Raw genomic sequence first — 17,736 nt, forward strand, 5'->3', positions numbered from 1 at the left:
AAGAAAAAAAATTTTTTAACACATTATACAATTCACAACTCTTGATGCAAGTTAAAATTCAGTGGTTTATTATGTCAGAGCAACCCCAGGGTCCATCAGGCCACTTGGGAACCAAGACCTCATATGCATTAGAACGTAGGGTTAGAGAGATGCCTAGGGTCTCATCTGGATAAAATCACTCTCCTTTCCAGGTAGCAGCAACTGTCAAGCAGTGTATTGGGTAAAGAGATTCACTTGGGGAGTTTCTTTAAAAATACTGAAAACATTTCTAAAGCCAACACGGGCCTCCAGCATCCTGGGGCATCATCCCCATCTCCACCCCACCCCACCTCTTCACTACTGCCCCCCCCTCACCAATATCCTTCAAGGTTGCCCTTGGTGACGAGCCTGTATCACATCCCACAGCATGGTGGTCACTAGCAGAGGTAAAGCAGCCAGACTGCCTGGGTTTGAAGATCAGCTCCACCACCTAATGACTGTGCGACCTTTGACTATTTACTTATTTCTCTGTAAAATAGGAGTAATAAGAGTTTGCACCAAGCTCACACGATGGTTGAGAAGTTAAATGCTTAGAATAGGGCCATAGGCGATACGCCCTCATAAATTTTTTTTTTATTTACTTATTTATTTAATTTATTTATTTTTGGCTGCGTTGGGTCTTCATTGCTGCACACGGGCTTTCTCTAGTTGCGGCGAGCCAGGGCTACTCTTCATTGCGGTGCACGGGCTTCTCATTGCGGTGGCTTCTCGTGTTGCAGAGCACGGGCTCTAGGCGCACAGGCTTCAGTTGTTGTGGCACGTGGGCTCAGTAGTTGTGGCTCGCGGGCTCCAGAGCACAGGCTCAGTAGTTGTGGCGCACGGGCTTAGTTGCTCCGCAGCATGTGGGATCTTCCCGGACCGGGGCTTGAACCCGTGTCCCCTGCATTGGCAGGCGGATTCTTAACCACTGCGCCACCAGGGAAGTCCCAAGCCCTCACAAATTATTATCATGAACTATGATAATTTGAGGAAAAGTGGAGAAAATCTGATCCCTGTCGTCCAAGAGAGAGCCAGCCAGGGCCCCAGGCTAGGGCCAGGCAGCGCTGAGGACTCCCACCGCCTGCACCAGGCTGAGCAGCCCTCCCTCCACCCCGCCTTCCAGCTTCATCCCGCACCTCCCTCGCCCTGACACACCCACCTCACTGGGCTCCTCCAGCTCTTTCTTTGGAGTCTTCACACATCCCTCAGCCTCCACCTGGAACACCGTTTCCTGCTCTCTTTTGTCTGGCCAGTCCCTGCTCATCCTTTGGGCCTCAGCTTAGACAGCACTTCTTCAGAGAGGCTGCCTGAGGCCCCACAGACCAAAGGAGGCCCAACCCTCTCCATGTCCACACAACCTGCTCTTCCCTTTCTGAACGTGCATCACACACACACACAACTCTGTGTTCAGGGTCTGTCTCTCCTGGAAGAGTGTAACTTCACAAGGGCAGTCACCATGTTTGTCTCATCTACTCCTGAGTTCTTAGGATATGCTCAGTAAATATATAATGAGTGAACGAATAATGTCCCAAACTGAGACAGGTTGCCAATATGTATATACTGGCTCAGGAAGGCCACACGAGTCACAGCCTAGAAGCCAACAACCCTCCGGACAAACCACCTACGCTTACCCTCAAGTCTCAGTTTCCTCACTTCCAACTCGCCTCATCTCCAAGAGCTTCTCACCCACAACAAATAATTCTCATAGGTTCCCTTGGGGAGAAGGACGCTGCTTTAAGTACTACCAAGGCATAAAATCCCAAAGACAAATGCCTCAGGAAGAAAAATGCACTATTCCACCACCTCTCCAAAATCAGTAGGAGCTTCTCTGAGGAATGTTGTCCAAGGTCATCTGACAGTAGATAGGAAATGTGAAGTTCCTAAAAATGTTTCCTTAGGACCCAAGATCCTCAATTCCAGCATCAGGAATCTTCCAGCTGTTGTTTTATACATCTGTGTGTGTGTGAGCCTGTGAGTGAGAGGCAGTAAGTCTGCACAAGACATTAAGATCCAAGTATTTCTACTATAAAACAACAACGCACATTCCTAAAAATGAATCAATAATGTCCCAAAGTGAGACAAACAACCAAAAACCTCATATTCTGCAAAATCAAACACTAAAATATAACAGGGCTCATAAAAAATTTAGAGTTGGGGCAGAAGGCTCAAATCCCATTCAACTCTGTAACCAGAACACTAACAAAAACAATAAGAAACTGAGAATTACTAGCACAGATAAAAAGATGTCTTCTATATCCTATTATAGAATAAACGTGGGAATTTTACCCAAAAGGCGGGGTGGGGCAAGGGTGCAGTAATGGAAAGCATGTGAGGAAAGACTGAAGCTGCTGCATTATGGAGACAAGATAAAACACACAAAGACCTGGGAAAATCAGACTTTTTAATAAGTGCAGAGCCCAGAGCAAGAACAAGGCGCCATCGCCCCCCCCCACCCCGTTCACTTCCACAGCCTCCTTTGCTTTCAGTTACTGCTAACTGGTGATGCAAAATACTAAGGTGCTAAGAAAAATCTCACACAAACCACTGCAACTTGCATCTTAAAAGCATCACACCCTACTTCTCAATTGCACATGCGATAATTCACACTACGGAAACATAAATTATGGCAGAGCCAACCATATTTGCTCAGAACACCAGGGGTCCATGCCGGGTAAGGGGTCTGAGCGTGGAGCTGCGACCAGGAGGTACCAGACGTGTGGGCCAAGAGAAGTACCATTGCCAGGGGCATCCTTTAAGGGCCCTGAAGCCACATCGGATCAGAGTCCTGACCAAGTCGCCTGCCAGTCTTAACATGACTAAAACTTACTGGAACAGGCACAGTAAAGACCCTTGACCTGGTTCGGTGGGCAACAGATACGTGTTACACAAGGACTACGTAGGATGACAAATGTAGAGCAGCCAGCAGGAACACACACTAACTACACATGCTTTTCTTCCTCCTGTTAATAATAATTTCTGTTCCAGGACTACTTGAACACAGATGGGGAGCCAGGTCTCAACCAGAGGGAAAGAGACTGGTGAAGAGAAAGGAAGTAAAAATAGTTCCACCCATCGGCTATGGTTTATTCTGCTCCTGTGATGGTTTTTCAGCGTAGTCGCAACCATTCGCCTGCCAAAATTTATCTTTTTAAAAGCAATGAAAGGGCTCCAGTTTCACAGAATGTGCTCAGGAATCACAGAGATGGAACTGTTTCCTAGCAACTAACAGTACCATGCACACAGAAGATGCCCACTAAACAGCTGCTGAGGGAAAGAGGAAGCCAGAGGGAGGGCAGGTCACCTGCTTGCTTAGATAGTTGGGATCATGATCCTTTTAGAAGTTTTGCTTTTACTTCTAGAGCATAGCAGTCACCAGCCCAAGCTCAAGCTCTGGAACAAAACTGCCTGGATTCAAATCCCAGCTCTGCCACTTATTAACTATGTGACTTCAGGCAAATCAATTAACATTTCTGTACTCCAGTTTTCCCGTCATGTATTGATAAAATGGGCATAAAATGGTGCTTACCTGAGAAGCACCTTATCTGCTGGGCAGAGTGCTAGGTTATTACATAACATTACATAACATTATATAGTAACTCAAGCACCTAGACTAGCAATGCCACACGATAAGTGCTCTAGAAGTGTGTTAACTATTATTATTTTTATTTGCCACTGAACTAGCTACCTTATCACTACATTATCACATTCCGTCAACTCTTGCAACATGATGAATCAGGCTTCCACTTGTCACCCACCCCTCCTATTTATGACATCTTGCAAGGTTCCTGAGGAAACAGGCGGCAACCACATCTGTTGGTTGATAACATTCAGCTCCACAAGCTCCTTTTTTAATTTTCTGTAGGAAAGGCAGAGAGGATGCCATTTCTCAGTGTTTCCATTGGGTCATGACAATGAATGGTCATAGCCATAGTCCCTTATTAATACCAGCTGCTGGTCATTAGTTTTTACGGGGTATTGTCCTTTTAAAAATACCTATCTGATAAGAACTCATACAGATGACCATTACAGTAAAATTCCTACGTGCTTTTTCTTTAGCTAGATCCTACAACAGGGGAGAGAGAGGAGCCTGACTGATTGGTTGAGGTGGGGAGAGAAAGAGGAGGTAAGAGTCCTGGGGCAGAATGCTGGGGAGCATGTTTATTTAAAGAAAGGAGATGTTTGCTCTCCAGCCCTGCAGACAGAAATGCCAAGTGCAGTGAGCCCTGCACCAGTCCAACCTGAGGGGAAGGGTGGCCTCCTAAATAATTCCTTCAACTGATATCACCTACCTAAGAGCCAAGAGTGGAATCACTTTCCAAGTGTCCAATCACTGACTGTCTCCAGGCAACTATTGGGTAAACTGCTTTTTTTAATCAGTCTTTAAAAAAAAAAAAAAAAAATTTGCTTCCTGTCAGGGCAGCAACAGAGTCTATTTTCTCTGCCACGGCAGAGTCCAAGTGCCAATCAGGCAATCGTAGCTGGGCACGAGCTTACTGAGAAATCTCTCGGGCAGTGGGGAATATGGCTCTGAGGCCCTAATGGGGAGCAAAGTGAATAAACTGAAGAGGACTAGGACGATCACTAAGAACCCAGACCTCGGCCACAAGAGCTGTGGGGTTTATCAAAGTAGGCAGATCCCAAGCAACCATATATTCATTACAATGAAATATGACAATGTTCTAATAGAGGTGAATTCTAAATGTCAGGTGTGCACAGAGAAGGATTAGTGGGCTTAAAGGAATCAGGGAGTCTGCCTCAGAGGCAGTCATATTTAAGCCCTGTCTGGAAGGATTTGTCCCTGGAGAAGTGGAGAAGGGGCACTCCAGGGTGCCCCTAACTCAACCACCATTCTCCCCTTTCTCCTAAGGAATAGAACACAGATTATTACCTGGAAACATTACACCCTCCCCTGCAATCAGGAGCGGCTATGTTACTGAAATTCTGGGCAATAAAATGGAACCAGAAGTGTCAGGAAGACTTTTCTAAAAGACATCTTATAAGGAAAAGATGCACTCTTCATTTTCCCTTCCTCCATCTTGCTTCCTGGAAAGGTGACGTGATGATGAATCTCTACCAGCCATGTTGGACCATGAGGAAGGGGCTCTAGTGGTAAAAGAAACCTAAGTTACAGAGTTTGCAATTTCTGGGGCTCCCAGATGACATGTGACTTTATTAGTTTATAAAGCACCTTCTTTCAGAGGAATTTGGGAGACAAATTCCCAAATCAGAGGACATCTGTGGGTCACCACCTGAAGTCTCACACAAAATTGCCCTCCTTACTCACTGAAAAGTAGGCAGGTTTCTTGCAGCCCTTTCTCACTTCAGAGTGGAGTGCAGCGTCTACAGCCCCTATTCTGTGTAAGAATTTTAATCCTAGAGTCCAAGCTCAAATGTAAATCCCAAAGTCCTCTCTGCCATTTCTCCTAGAAGAGGGTCTCTTGATTTATTGTGCCTTAGTCCTAAGCGGTATGTAGACCATCATGCAAACCCCACTCTGAGTGGCCGGCAAGAATATTTGAGGGGCTTCCCTGGTGGCGCAGTGGTTGAGAATCTGCCTGCCAATGCAGGGGACACGGGTTCGAGCCCTGGTCTGGGAAGATCCCACATGCCACGGAGCAACTGGGCCCGTGAGCCACAATTACTGAGCCTGCGCGTCTGGAGCCTGTGCTCCGCAACAAGAGAGGCCGCGATGGTGAGAGGCCCGCGCACCGCGATGAAGAGTGGTCCCCACTTGCCGCAACTAGAGAAAGCCCTCGCACAGAAACAAAGACTCAACACAGTCATAAATAAATAAATAAATAAATAAAAGAACGTGAATTTCTTTAAAAAAAAAAAAAAAAGAATATTTGAGAATTTCTGACTCAGCTCCCTTCTCCGCCCCCTCCCCTACATACACACCTTCAACACACCTGGAAAACTGTAAGAGCATAAAAGCATGTGTTGTGTGTACACACAAGCTCTTATCTCAATAAATTAGCATCAATCTAATTCCCTTGCTCAGCACCCTTTGCTGATCTCAGCTTAAATATTACTTTCACTATGAGTCCTTGTCTGCCTAAAGTCTTTTTCTCTTAAGTCTCCCATTCTTTGTCATCATAGCAATTATCCCAATTTGTTATTATGAATTTATTGTTTAAGCTCTACTCCCCACACACCACAACTACATTGTGCATTTCCTGTGGGCAGGAATCATGTTTATTTTGTTCACCACCTAACCTTGGTTCCCAGCACTATGCCTGGTATATGGTTGGAGCTTAGTTAACACTTTACAGGAAATGAATTTTAAAGTTTGTTTAAAACACTTTCACACATTAATGCTTATTTTCACCATTAATGCTTTATTTTTAGTGTTTACACTGAAGTGAACTTATAAGTGAGTGACAGCCAAGCATCCCAAATAATTATTTTCATATCTTAAACCATTTGACTGAGCCTATCCTAGCCTTCATTCAGTTTCCCATTAGAATAAACTAATTGTTTGAATATTATTTTTTAAAATATTTCTTAGGAGAGGAAAAGAGAGCCGTCTACTCCACAATAAATAACTTCAATTCCTCACTTAGTGCCCCACTTGGTAAATAATAAGGCTGAGGACTTTTTTATAACAGTATTGGGATGTAAAAATTTTAAAAAGCCCTTCTGCCCTTGACCTTTATAAAAAACAAAAACAAGTGTAGGTCTATTCTTACATGGTCTCCTAATGGGCTACTTAGGAATAGAAGGGTGGGGTACATCCCTAACTTCTAAGGTTGACCAGGAAGCCGAGCTGCCTCCTACAATGGCTGTAACTGTCACAGTCAGGATGCAGAGCCGTGGAAACATGGAGCTTTCTCAGCCTAACCAATATTTTATCCTTAAGGTCCCAACATAAATAAAAGGATACAGTTTTGCTGATAGCATAAGTTTAGTGAGAAAAGGTGTCAGCCAAGATATTCCTTAGGTGCATGTTTTATGACTACGTCACCTTGTTTTTTTCCCCTTATGCCAAAGATAATTCCCTGAGATTCGATGGCCACCCCATCAGGGTTAGCTACATGAGGACATCTCTTTGGGAATACTGTTTTCAACACTGCAAACATGGAATTTTACCACAGCAGAGCTGAACTCCATGACATCATTCTTCCTTGCAAAGAGAGATATAACATCTCCCTGTGTCCAGGAAGAAGTCTTTCCAATATTCCATCATTCTTTTTATAAGGACTATTTTTTTTCAAGGACTATTTTTTTTCCTGTATCTTCTAGTAACCCTCTAATTTAGGCTATTTTTATATTTCTCAATTACTTAAAAGTAAAGTTCTATTATCCTTTCCTTTCCTCATTTGACTGCACTGAAGTCCTCCTTTTTCCCACTCTACCCTCCCCGCACAAAAAGATCCTATCTGATATCTTTCCTTTGCTTCAAAAGTAAATACACACACATTCTTAGGAACAAATGAGGGGAAATAGTATACAATTGTATTGCACAGTTTTCTAAATCACAGAAGAGTGAACTGGGCTTCAAAAAAATAAAAAAATCTAGCTCCAATGAAAGTAGTTTAGTCAAAAATCCACCAATGTTAAAAAAAAAAAAGTTTCGATATCACTATTAAAGTAGAAAACTGTTGGATGCTTTACACATTAAAAAAAAAAGAAAAATCAACCAGTGTTAAGCGATTCAGTCCTTAACCATGAAAATAAAGGCCGAAATGACTAGGGTTAGACTGGAATGTAGGTGACAGGGATGCTGACCACAGCCAAGATTCCCAGAAGTCACAGAGCTACTTTGTTTAGACCCTTCAGTTCTTCAGGATGGGACCCGGATACCTGCAGGAGAGGCCGCCAATCTCCTCTCTTGGAAGGACCTGCCTCTTGGCTGAACTCAACAACAAAACTGTTCCCAGGTGAGCTCCTGTCCAAACAGGAGAACTCTCAGGTAAGAGTGAAGGAGCTGTGGTAAAGGCCTCAGACAGATGTGCCGACAGCGCTTAAACACATCAGCATGGGGAAGAGATGGCCCTTTGCACCCATAGCCTTTTGTGTTTTGGAGCACAAGACAGATCACACAGGTAGTAGGTCTTTACTCAAACTCTCTGGGGAAGGTAAAGTATGGAATAATACACCTACTCAACTTCTCCATTAGAAAATGCTAAAGCACACATGGACGATGCAATTATGCATCCCCATGTGGAACAGCCACTGGAGGTAAAACTGTAACAAGAGAGCCACAGTCCCTAATATCATAAACATAAAATATTCTAGAATATCTGTCCTCTTAAGTAATCATATGTTAAGGAATCAGCAAGCTTTTTAAAAATTTTTTAAACTAACTACTTACTTATTGGCCATTTGCCCTAATAAAACTTCAATGGAGTGACTGGGAGCTGTAACAACAGGAGACAGAAACCGGATTCTAGCAACCCTGAACTACAGACAATGCCATTGCCCAGTTCCGCCTTAGCAAAGTGAGGTGTGAAGGCAGCCAGCAAAGGCGCAGAGCCTGATTCCTCTTGCCTGAGGGCCTTGCGAGCACCACCTACCTGGTGTCCCGCCCCTCCCCCACCCAATGTAAGGTCTGTCCCAGAGAGGACAGCCCCTCAGTCTTGGCAGCAGAAAGGTACAAACTGTGAAGAAAAACAAACTAGGGAGCCATAGCTTCTGAAATCCACATCATGGCTCAGAAAAAAGGCAGGGGTGGGGGGAACCTCTGCACAGTCAGAGGGACAGAAAGCTCAGTCCCTACAGGAATTTTCACACATGGTCCTAAATGTAGGAAGCACTATAAGGGATATGATCCTGCAATCCCACTCCTGGATATACATCTGGAGAAAAACATAATTCGAAAAGATACATGCACCCCAATGTCCATAGAAGCACTGTTTACAATAGTCAAGACATGGAAGCAACCTAAATGTCCATCAACAGATGAACAGATAAAGAAGATGTGGTGCATATATACAATGGAATATTACTCAGCCATAAAAAATAATGAAATAATGCCATTTGCAGCAACATGGATGAACCTAGAGATTATCATACTAAGTGAAGTAAGTCAGAGAAAGACAAATATCATATGATACCGCTTATATGTGGAATCTAATAAAAGGATACAAATGAACTTATTTACAAAACAGAAATAGACTCACAGACATAGAAAACAAACTTATGGTTACCAAAAGGGAGGGGGGGAGAGGGATAAATTAGGAGTTTGGGATGAAAATATACACACTACTATGTTTAAAATAGATAACCAACAAGGACCTACTGTATAGCACAGGGAACTATACTCAATATCTTGTAAAAACCTATAATGGAAGAGGATGTAAAAAATATATATATATATATGTTTATATATATATGTATAACTGAATCACTTTACTGTACACCTGAAACAAATACAACATTGTAAATCAAACTATATTTCAATAAAAATTAAAAAAAAAAAAGATAACAAGGGCTTCCAAGTTAGACAGCCTGGGTTTCGAATCCTGACTCTAACCAGTACTTCCTGACTAGGTGACCCTGAGCAAGTCTCCTAATTCCTGGAAGCCACAATGTCTTCAGCTATAAATTTTGGATATCTGGGTACATATATTTGTAGAAGTTAAGCAAGGATGCTTTCGATTAAAGTCCTAGTTTTGCCACTTACTTGTGACTTCGGGGAAGATATTTTCTCACCTGTAAATGGGGATAATAACATTACTTACTTATAAGGGATTAATGAGTTTTTCACCCTGTGCCTGACACATAGTAAGTACTCAATAAATATCAGCTATTATCATCATGAGCACTGGTTTTATCACCATCCTTATCATTATCATGTTACCCCTAGCTATGACACTTTTAAGTTTCAGGATAGTCCAAAGCAAAAAGAGAAGTTTCCAGGCCAATTTCCAGGAGCTGCCTGGTCCCACCTAGCACCAACTGCCACTCACAGAATCACCGGCCAGATGTCCACATCATGGCTCCATTGTCATCCATCAATAGAGAGCCAGGGACCCAAAGATCCAGTTGCTGGGGACACACACCCCACTCTACCCCCCTCTTGGTGGCCAGAGCTCAGTCTGCTCATTTGGAGCTTGCCTGATGCAAACTTGGTTTCCAGGGAGATGCTGGGGCCAGAAGAGCCAGCTCCACCTCCCACTCCACTTCCCCTTTCCCCAAATCTGTGGGACCTCACTGTTCTCCTACCACGTGACAGCATTGTGTCATAGCAGTCCTTGTATACAAACAAGCCAGACTATTTAAATGTCATTGTGAGAATGATGCTGCCTGCTCTCATTTCCATATCTATTCAGACCACCACTCCTTTCTTGAGCTAGCCAGAAAAGTTTTTCTTCCTCTTCCCTAGCTCTCCATGCAGAGTAGAGAACCATATGCAAAGTTAAATCTTTGTTGTAGTAAAATGATGTAAGAGTCATCAAGTCCTGACAGAGAAGGAGAATTAGAATGACTATATAACTTACGGCATATGTTCATTCATCGTTACATCGCAAATGTATGTTACTGGCCACCAAATGCTACATTCTCTCAAAGGCTACAGATAAATTCTCCCAACTGCCAAACAATACAACAGCTTTCAGTCTTGGAGAGCTAAGGTACCCTCGGTGCTTTTAATCTTCAAAAGCAGGTGCCAGTTGAATAAGGAAACAATTCTATGTGAGCAGGGGGAGATGACCCAAAATGATGAACTGATCCCTCCCAGTACTAGTTCCCACTCATGTGAAATATGGATTAGGTCACAAATGAGATTATATGCAGCACCAAGCCCCACAGGCATGGTATGATTAAAGTTAAAGGAGTCCAGAAACGTCTCAAGTTGAGAAGTAAGGCTGAGTTGGGTTGAAATTTCCAACCCCTCCCTAAAGGCCTGGCAACTTGCTCCAAATCACAACTGAAACTGAGTTGAAGCGACATCTGTTTCTCCAGAAAGTGTTTGGCATTGCAGAGAAGAACTACAGATTAGAACAGATAAATACTCTTGCGGGTGGAGAAGCAAAGGGGAGGGGGTAGACCAAGAAAATTAGAATTATCTACCTGCTAACATAGTCTTGTAACTCAATAACTACCATCACGGGGGGCGGGGGGGAGGGAAAGAGGAAAGAGAAGGGAGGAAGGAGGAAGGAAAATAAATGGGGGACTTATTCTTCTTCTAGGGGGAGTTGACACAACGTCAATGAACAAAACACTGCTACACTGGAGTTGTATATTCAGACAACCACCATTTGTTTAACGATTTAATGTTGGATTGTCTGCAAGAAGAGAGGAATTGAGCATTCTGCTTGGAGTTTGGTTAACAAAGACTATGCGTTAAACTTAAATAGTCAACACAGTATTGAGGAATAATTTTCTAAACCTTAATGGACTATCTTATCAGTTGGTATTACTGGTTTTCCTCTGATGCCTAAATCTCTTTTAACTCAAGTCAGAATAACACACAACACCTACTTAACTTCTACTCCAGGTATCTGGAGCTAATAAGGTAAGACAATAGAATTAGGTCAGTAGACAACTGAATTATATTTTTCACACTAAGAAACTCAGGGTTCTGAAGATTTTCTTCCAACATCAGCTGTAGTTGTTATTAACAACAATAGAAACAACAACAATAATAGCAATAACAGTATTAATAAAGATAGCAGTGGTAATAGTAGCAGTACTATAGTAGTAATGGTAGTAGTGATATTAATAGCAGTAGTAATATGATGGCAATAATAATAATGACCACTACTTAAGCGGCACTTCCTAAATGCTGCGTACTATTCTAAGCATCTTAAATGTATTAACTTATTTCATTCTCACAGCACTCCTTCGAGGTAGGTAAGCTACTATTAGTACCCCTGTTTTACAGATCCTTTGAACAATATCTCTTTGTTATTTTTGTTGTTGTTAACGACTAGCGCTAGCTTTCAAAGAAACTATTTAGAACCAAAAGGAGAGGAAACACAGCCTGTCCAATGTCACACAGCTAGAAGGCAATACACCTGGGATTCCAACCCAGGCTGCCCAGCCCCAAAGCCTGACCTCTAACCGCTGTGCTGCACTCACTGCCCCTTTGCTTTGGAAGGCCTTCTAGAGAAGGAATGTGGAAGGAAATTAGGCCCCTGCCTGCTGGTAGCCAGAGTTAATACAAGAAGTTTGCTGTTTCCTTCAGGAGTCTCCCCAAAGCCACATTAAGACACGTAGCCTGCTCGGACGGCTATAAAAAGTCGCTGGAAGTGTTATGGAACTGTTCCCACCTGGCCTGTGACCTCCGTCAGGGCTTTCACCTCTGCCAGCCAAGGCAGAAGCTGGGGGTGGGGTGAGATGGGGGCACGGTTCCCAGGCCACCGTTTCCTGCCCAGTAACACAGCCCTCAAATAGCCAAGACTGCAGGCCGAGAGAAACTCCTCACTAACAAGTTATCTCCTGGAGCTTGTTCCCTGAGCCTTTATTAAGAATGAACAGTTTTCTCACCAATCCATGACTCAAGGAAGACCAGGGACTGAAGAGGAGAGAAAAACTGCAAAGTTTGTTTATTAACCTGCTGCACCCAAGGGAACATTTTTCTGAAAGGGTGAAATTCCTGACTACCCAAAAGAAAAAGGAAAAAAAAAAAAAAAGTCTGTGGGAAATTTAATCACCAACTGAACAAAAGTGAAAAACAAAGCCCTACCAATGAGGATGTTGCCGAAGACAACGGGGCCCCTAAAGGAGATGCAATTGCCTCGAGATAACAGTCCCCCTGGGAACTCGGCTCGCACTAAGTACTACATTATTGCTATATTAGCCGAGGAATCTTTGTTCACTGGGCAACTGCGCGCAGAACCATCTGTTACTGCTCCTGGGTTCCCCCGGTTTGCAGACGCGGCATTTACATTTCAAGAGGAATCTCCGGGAAGCAAGAGGGACGGTCTCTGTCTCTCCCCGGAGCAAACACCTTTTTATACAGCCTAGGAGGGAGAAGCTCTCCTTTCCGTGAAACCCAACTCCGCGATTGAAAGGAGATAGGCCCCTTCAATAATGCACACGCACAGCGCCACGACTGCTTCGTCCTATAGCCACGCACTGACCGTTATGGCTTTCACATTCTCAAATTGGTAGATCTGGTAAAGCATCAAGAACAATGCCCAACTGTCTATAGGGCCCAATGGGGCTCTGCTTTCTTAAGGAAGCCCTTCTTGTTTTTAAACCTGTGGAACCAGGACAAAAGCTGATATTCTTCACTGCATAATATTTAGCTTGAAATATACCACCACTTAAAAACAGACTGTGACCTGGGCTGAAGAAGATGTTTTAGATCATAATCTAAGTGGAGGCTAGAGTACTATATACCTAGGTGAAAATTCATGGAGGTGTGCACTTAAGATGTGTGCACTTTCCTGTGTGTAACTTATCCCACAATACATTTTTTTTAAAGTATAGTATGTATGCCCGTGTTACTTACAATTAAGGAAATGGGGAATAAACCGCTTGCCTTCAAGAACCACAAAGTGCTCTGCTCTTATACCCTCCCCTCATCACCATCCACATCCAAAATCTCTCCTGAGAATTTTAAAGTTCAAGAACTTGAAAAACACAGCTCTCCAACTCTCAACCAAGCCAGTGACTACAAATGCTTCCTGTATGTCCTGTGAGCCCAAGTATGCAGCACAGAGAAAGCACCTGTCACAGCCCAAGGCGTGCCAGCCACATCTCACAAATAAAAAGCCAAGGTCTTTTTCTCATCTGCTCATTAGCCATCAAATTATGACAGACACGACTGGGGCTTTTAGCAATAGAGCCTCGAGTTTATTCTTCTGTTTCTTTAACACTATTTTTAAATAGATCTTTCTAAACTCTGCCTGACACTCTTGCTTGTATGAAGCAGGTTAACCCTGTAAGGTGCAGGCCTGTGGCTGGAGCATTAGAGCAGCATTAAGTGAGGGTGGCTTCCCCAGGCATCTCAGCAGATTTAAATCTGTACCATCGTAGCTCTGTTACCCCAGCAGCATCAAGGGTGTCACTAAGTGACAGTCTGAGTACTAACAGGCTTCACCATTGCTGGATCATGACTTAGCGGTACATTTCTTCCTTTGAACTACCAGGGAGGGAGAGCTGCCTGTCCCTGAGGAAAAGAGGGTCAAATTCGCCTTCCACTAAGCCTCAAGAAAGGCCGCCAGCCGCAAAACAGAGGCTCACTGCACGGATCATAATGGGTCACCTTTCCCCGCTCGCACCCTCCTAGCGTCCTGACCCCCGCAGACACTTCATTTCGGGAGCGCAGGGCCACCAAGCTGCATCTACAGATAAACATCGAGAATCAGGATCGCCCAGCGAGCGCTTCCTGAACTGAGCCGAGAGCTCCAGTGATTTCCCTGGCCTGCCACCGAGTCATTTAAGAAGTGAAATATGCCAACGGGGCCGGGTACCCAGCACCTGGGAGCCCGTCCCACCGCCTCTGCGATGGAGTGGGAGCTGCCAATGGCTGGGCAACGTCTCTGCGGATGGCGCATTCGCAGGTGGGTCTTGCAGGCTCCCCGGCCCTCTGCGCTGTGCCAGCCTCACACCTGACCCGGTGCCAGGAATACAGCCAGAGGCTCCGGTGGGTATGCGCTTCCGTGGAGACACGCACAACTCCGCTCCGGAAGGGCGGGGAGGGGGAGCCAACCGGCGGAGGTAGGACTGGGAGCAGGACCCCCGACATGCTGCGTCGGCAAGGACTCTGGGGGCTCGCGCATAATGAGGCTTTGCGGCGCTTCTGCTCGCACTGCGCTTCCTTTGGCAGCGCCTGGAAGCGGCAGGAGCTGAGATTTGCGCGGCTGGCGGGCAGGAGGGATGGAGGCTCAGGGGACCGCTTCCTGCCCCCCACACGCACAGCTAGACCGCAGTGTCCCCCCTTCGCGCCCACCCTCACCCGAGACGCCAGTGCCAAAGCGTCAGGGGGTCGCAGCTCGCTCGAGGCCCTGACGGGTGCCGGAGCAGCTGGCAAAAGAAAGTGGGGGGAGGCGAGGCTGGACCTGTCGTGTGTGTGCGGGTCGGTGGCTCCGGGCTGCCCCTGCAAAGCCCCCCGCCAGCCGCGGGCACCTACCTCGATCCACTTCTGCGCCTCGGAGAAGGCGGGCTCGGGGGGCGGCTCAGGCTGCAGGGGCTGAAGAGCTTCCAGACCGAGAGCCGCACAAGCCATTTGCGAAGACCCGCGTCCACTCAAGCGCTGGGCCGCCGGGATGAGGACGGCCGCCGCCGACGCCGCCGACGCCGCCGCCGCAGGAGCGCGCTCCCCGCCCCTTCCCGCCCGCCCGCTCTCCTCCCCTGCCCGCCCCTCCCCCGCGCGGAGCAGGTCCCGGAGGAGAGCCGCGCTGCCGCCGAGGACGCCGCCGCAGCTGTTCCCAGCGCCGCCCGGCTCGGCCGCGCCGTGAGTCCCCGCGGGAGCGAGCGCGGAGGCGCCAGGAGCTCCCTCCCTCCCCACCTCCTCTGCCCGCTCCACCCACCCCCTCCGGGGCGGGGGTGTCAGCCACCAACTAAAAATAACCGAGAGTGAGCACTGGGTGTCTCCCTCCCTGCCCACGACGCGACTGGGAGAGGGACTCGGGCAGCCGCCCCGCACGTCCCCGCGCCGCGCCGGCTGCGGAGGGTCGAGCGGGTCGGGCCGCACCTGGGAGACGCGCGGCGAGCCGGGCGCACGCGTCCCGGGGGAGCCCGGGCTGCCGCAGGCTAGCAGTGGCCGTCCGCACCTGCTGTCCCCCACTCGCGGCCGCAGAAGTGGGGGGCAAGAGGCGCAGCCCTCTGACCCGATGCCAGGGATGTTCAGTCACCTGATCTTTTTGTAAGAAAAAAAAAAAAGATAAACGACCCTTATAAACTTTTTTCTCTGCGGGCAAGCTACCTGTGTCCCAGTCTGTTGATTGATTTAATTCATCTTTATTGTGCACCTACTATGCGCTGGGGACACAGAGATGAAAAAAGGGAAGGGGACGGAAGAACTGGAAGGCCCAGCCCTCAAAATAATTACATTCTAGAGGGAATGGGGTAAAACAAAAGAAGGTAATGGTGGAGAGTGATATATGCTAAGAAGATAAAAGAGGAGAAAAGATCGACTATGACCTGGGAAGAGAGTATTGGCTAACGTCGGCCTGCCTCTCCACCTTCACCTGGGAGGCTGGCCTGTGAGTCCAGGTTCTGGTGATGGGAGGGAGGCAGGAGGTCAGCAGGCTGGAGGAGAGGGAAGTGGGGGTATTTTTGCTGCCTCTTCTGCAAAAGGCTGCGGGGATTGGCGGCACCACTCCGCCAAGGCTGCCACTCTGTCTGGGGCCTCTCCTTGGGTTCTCTGAAGGTTCCTGGTCTCCTCTTGTGCCACCCCACTTCCCCAGGCCCAGTGGGAGTAAAGCCTTCCCCATCCTATTCTGGTTTCTGGCCTGCCCACTCCCTGCTAACGGTCTCTTAATAAACTCTTCTCAGCCACCTTTATGTGAGCATGCCTGCTGTTTTGCCTGAGAGCCCAAATGATGATCAAGGAAGGTTTTCCTGACAAGATGACGTGACGAGGTGACATGAATGAGGAAGATGTTAATCATGCAAAAATCTGGAGAAACATTTCCAGATGGGTGCAAAGGCCTCGAGGTAGAAGTAAGCTTGGTAGGGCTCATGGAACCCACAGAAAGCCAGCGTTACTGGAGTGTGGTGAGCAAAGAATCAGGTGGGAATGATAGCATGGGAGAGACAGGCGAGATGGGGGATGCCAGACCACAGTGGGCAGGGCGAGAAGTCCATGGGTGCCTCAGCAGCTAAGTCTCTTTCCTGTTCAGAGTCCAAGTTTAGCCTTTGTCTAATTCTGCTGCTATAATGGGAGAATGGAACAAAAAGCAGGCCTGAAATTCCACTATTACTGGCTTTGGAGTCAGACAGGCTTTAGTTTATTTACTTTTAAAACACTTACATGGCACTTGAATTGTGCCAGGCACTGTTTTAAGTGCATTACAAATAATTGACTAACTTATTCCCTATTTCAACCCTGTAAGATACACTATTACCATCCCTATGAAAACACCAGGGGACTGAGAGGGGTGTCACACAGCTGGTGAGCAGTGAAACCCTGATTCAAGCCCAGACAGCCTGGCGCCTGATCTGCTCTTAACCGCACACCAAGCTGCCTTACTAGTCCCAGGCCAGACTCTGCCGCTTACTGTATGTGCCTCAGTTTCCTCATCTCAAATGAGGTTGGAATGGCAACATTTCAGCAAATCACTGTGAGGAGCAAACAGGAGTTCTGAATGTGAAAGGACCAAAACTGGTCCTGGCATATAATTACTGCTCAGGACAAGCCAGCTGAGCTTCCCTCCCGTCCTGCCTTCCAGAAAGGACGAGAGGGAGGAGAAGTTATAAAGAAGAGTGAAGAAGGCAAGCAGAGGAAAAGGGTTAGTAAAATATAGTCAGAAGATGACCTTGTCTCCATGAAGAAACATGGTAAAGTAAAATAATTCACAAAGTGATGCAGCACACTGACACGAGATGCCACTTTGGGCCGATTCCACTGCACGAAGTGACTAGGAGCAGGGGAAGCCCGCTGACCCAAATGACATATCTGCATCCATTTGAAAACGAGTATAAAAGTTAAATCCACCATATCTCTGAAGTATCTGCTATCAAAATTGGCATTCGTACTAAAGCATATTTTTTTCTTTCAGTACTTTTTAAGTGTTTTAAGGTTTATAATCACAAGGTGACATCTGCTTTTCCTGAACTCTGCTACCAATAACAAATTCACATGTTACCCAAGACCTAAAG

The 17,736-nt window shown here is 46.3% G+C and overlaps 1 protein-coding gene across 10 annotated transcripts in view; it reads right to left on the reverse strand.

Annotated features, from left to right (window-relative positions):
• LIMCH1 (LIM and calponin homology domains 1) overlaps positions 1–15,218 on the reverse strand; it is a 347,042-nt gene extending 331,824 nt beyond the window's left edge. For 8 of the 10 annotated variants that reach the window (XM_057546932.1, XM_057546929.1, XM_057546930.1 and 5 more), the window contains exon 1: positions 15,044–15,218. In XM_057546932.1, coding sequence (XP_057402915.1) covers positions 15,044–15,139 — 96 coding nt within the window. In that variant the 5' untranslated portion in view covers positions 15,140–15,218. The remainder of the gene's footprint in view (positions 1–15,043) is intronic. The other 2 variants (XM_057546931.1, XM_057546928.1) reach the window with 2 other exon arrangements.
• Positions 15,219–17,736: the final 2,518 nt, after the last annotated feature.

This window comes from Balaenoptera acutorostrata, chromosome 5 (genome assembly GCF_949987535.1).
Source record: "Balaenoptera acutorostrata chromosome 5, mBalAcu1.1, whole genome shotgun sequence".
Lineage (NCBI taxonomy): Eukaryota > Metazoa > Chordata > Mammalia > Artiodactyla > Balaenopteridae > Balaenoptera > Balaenoptera acutorostrata.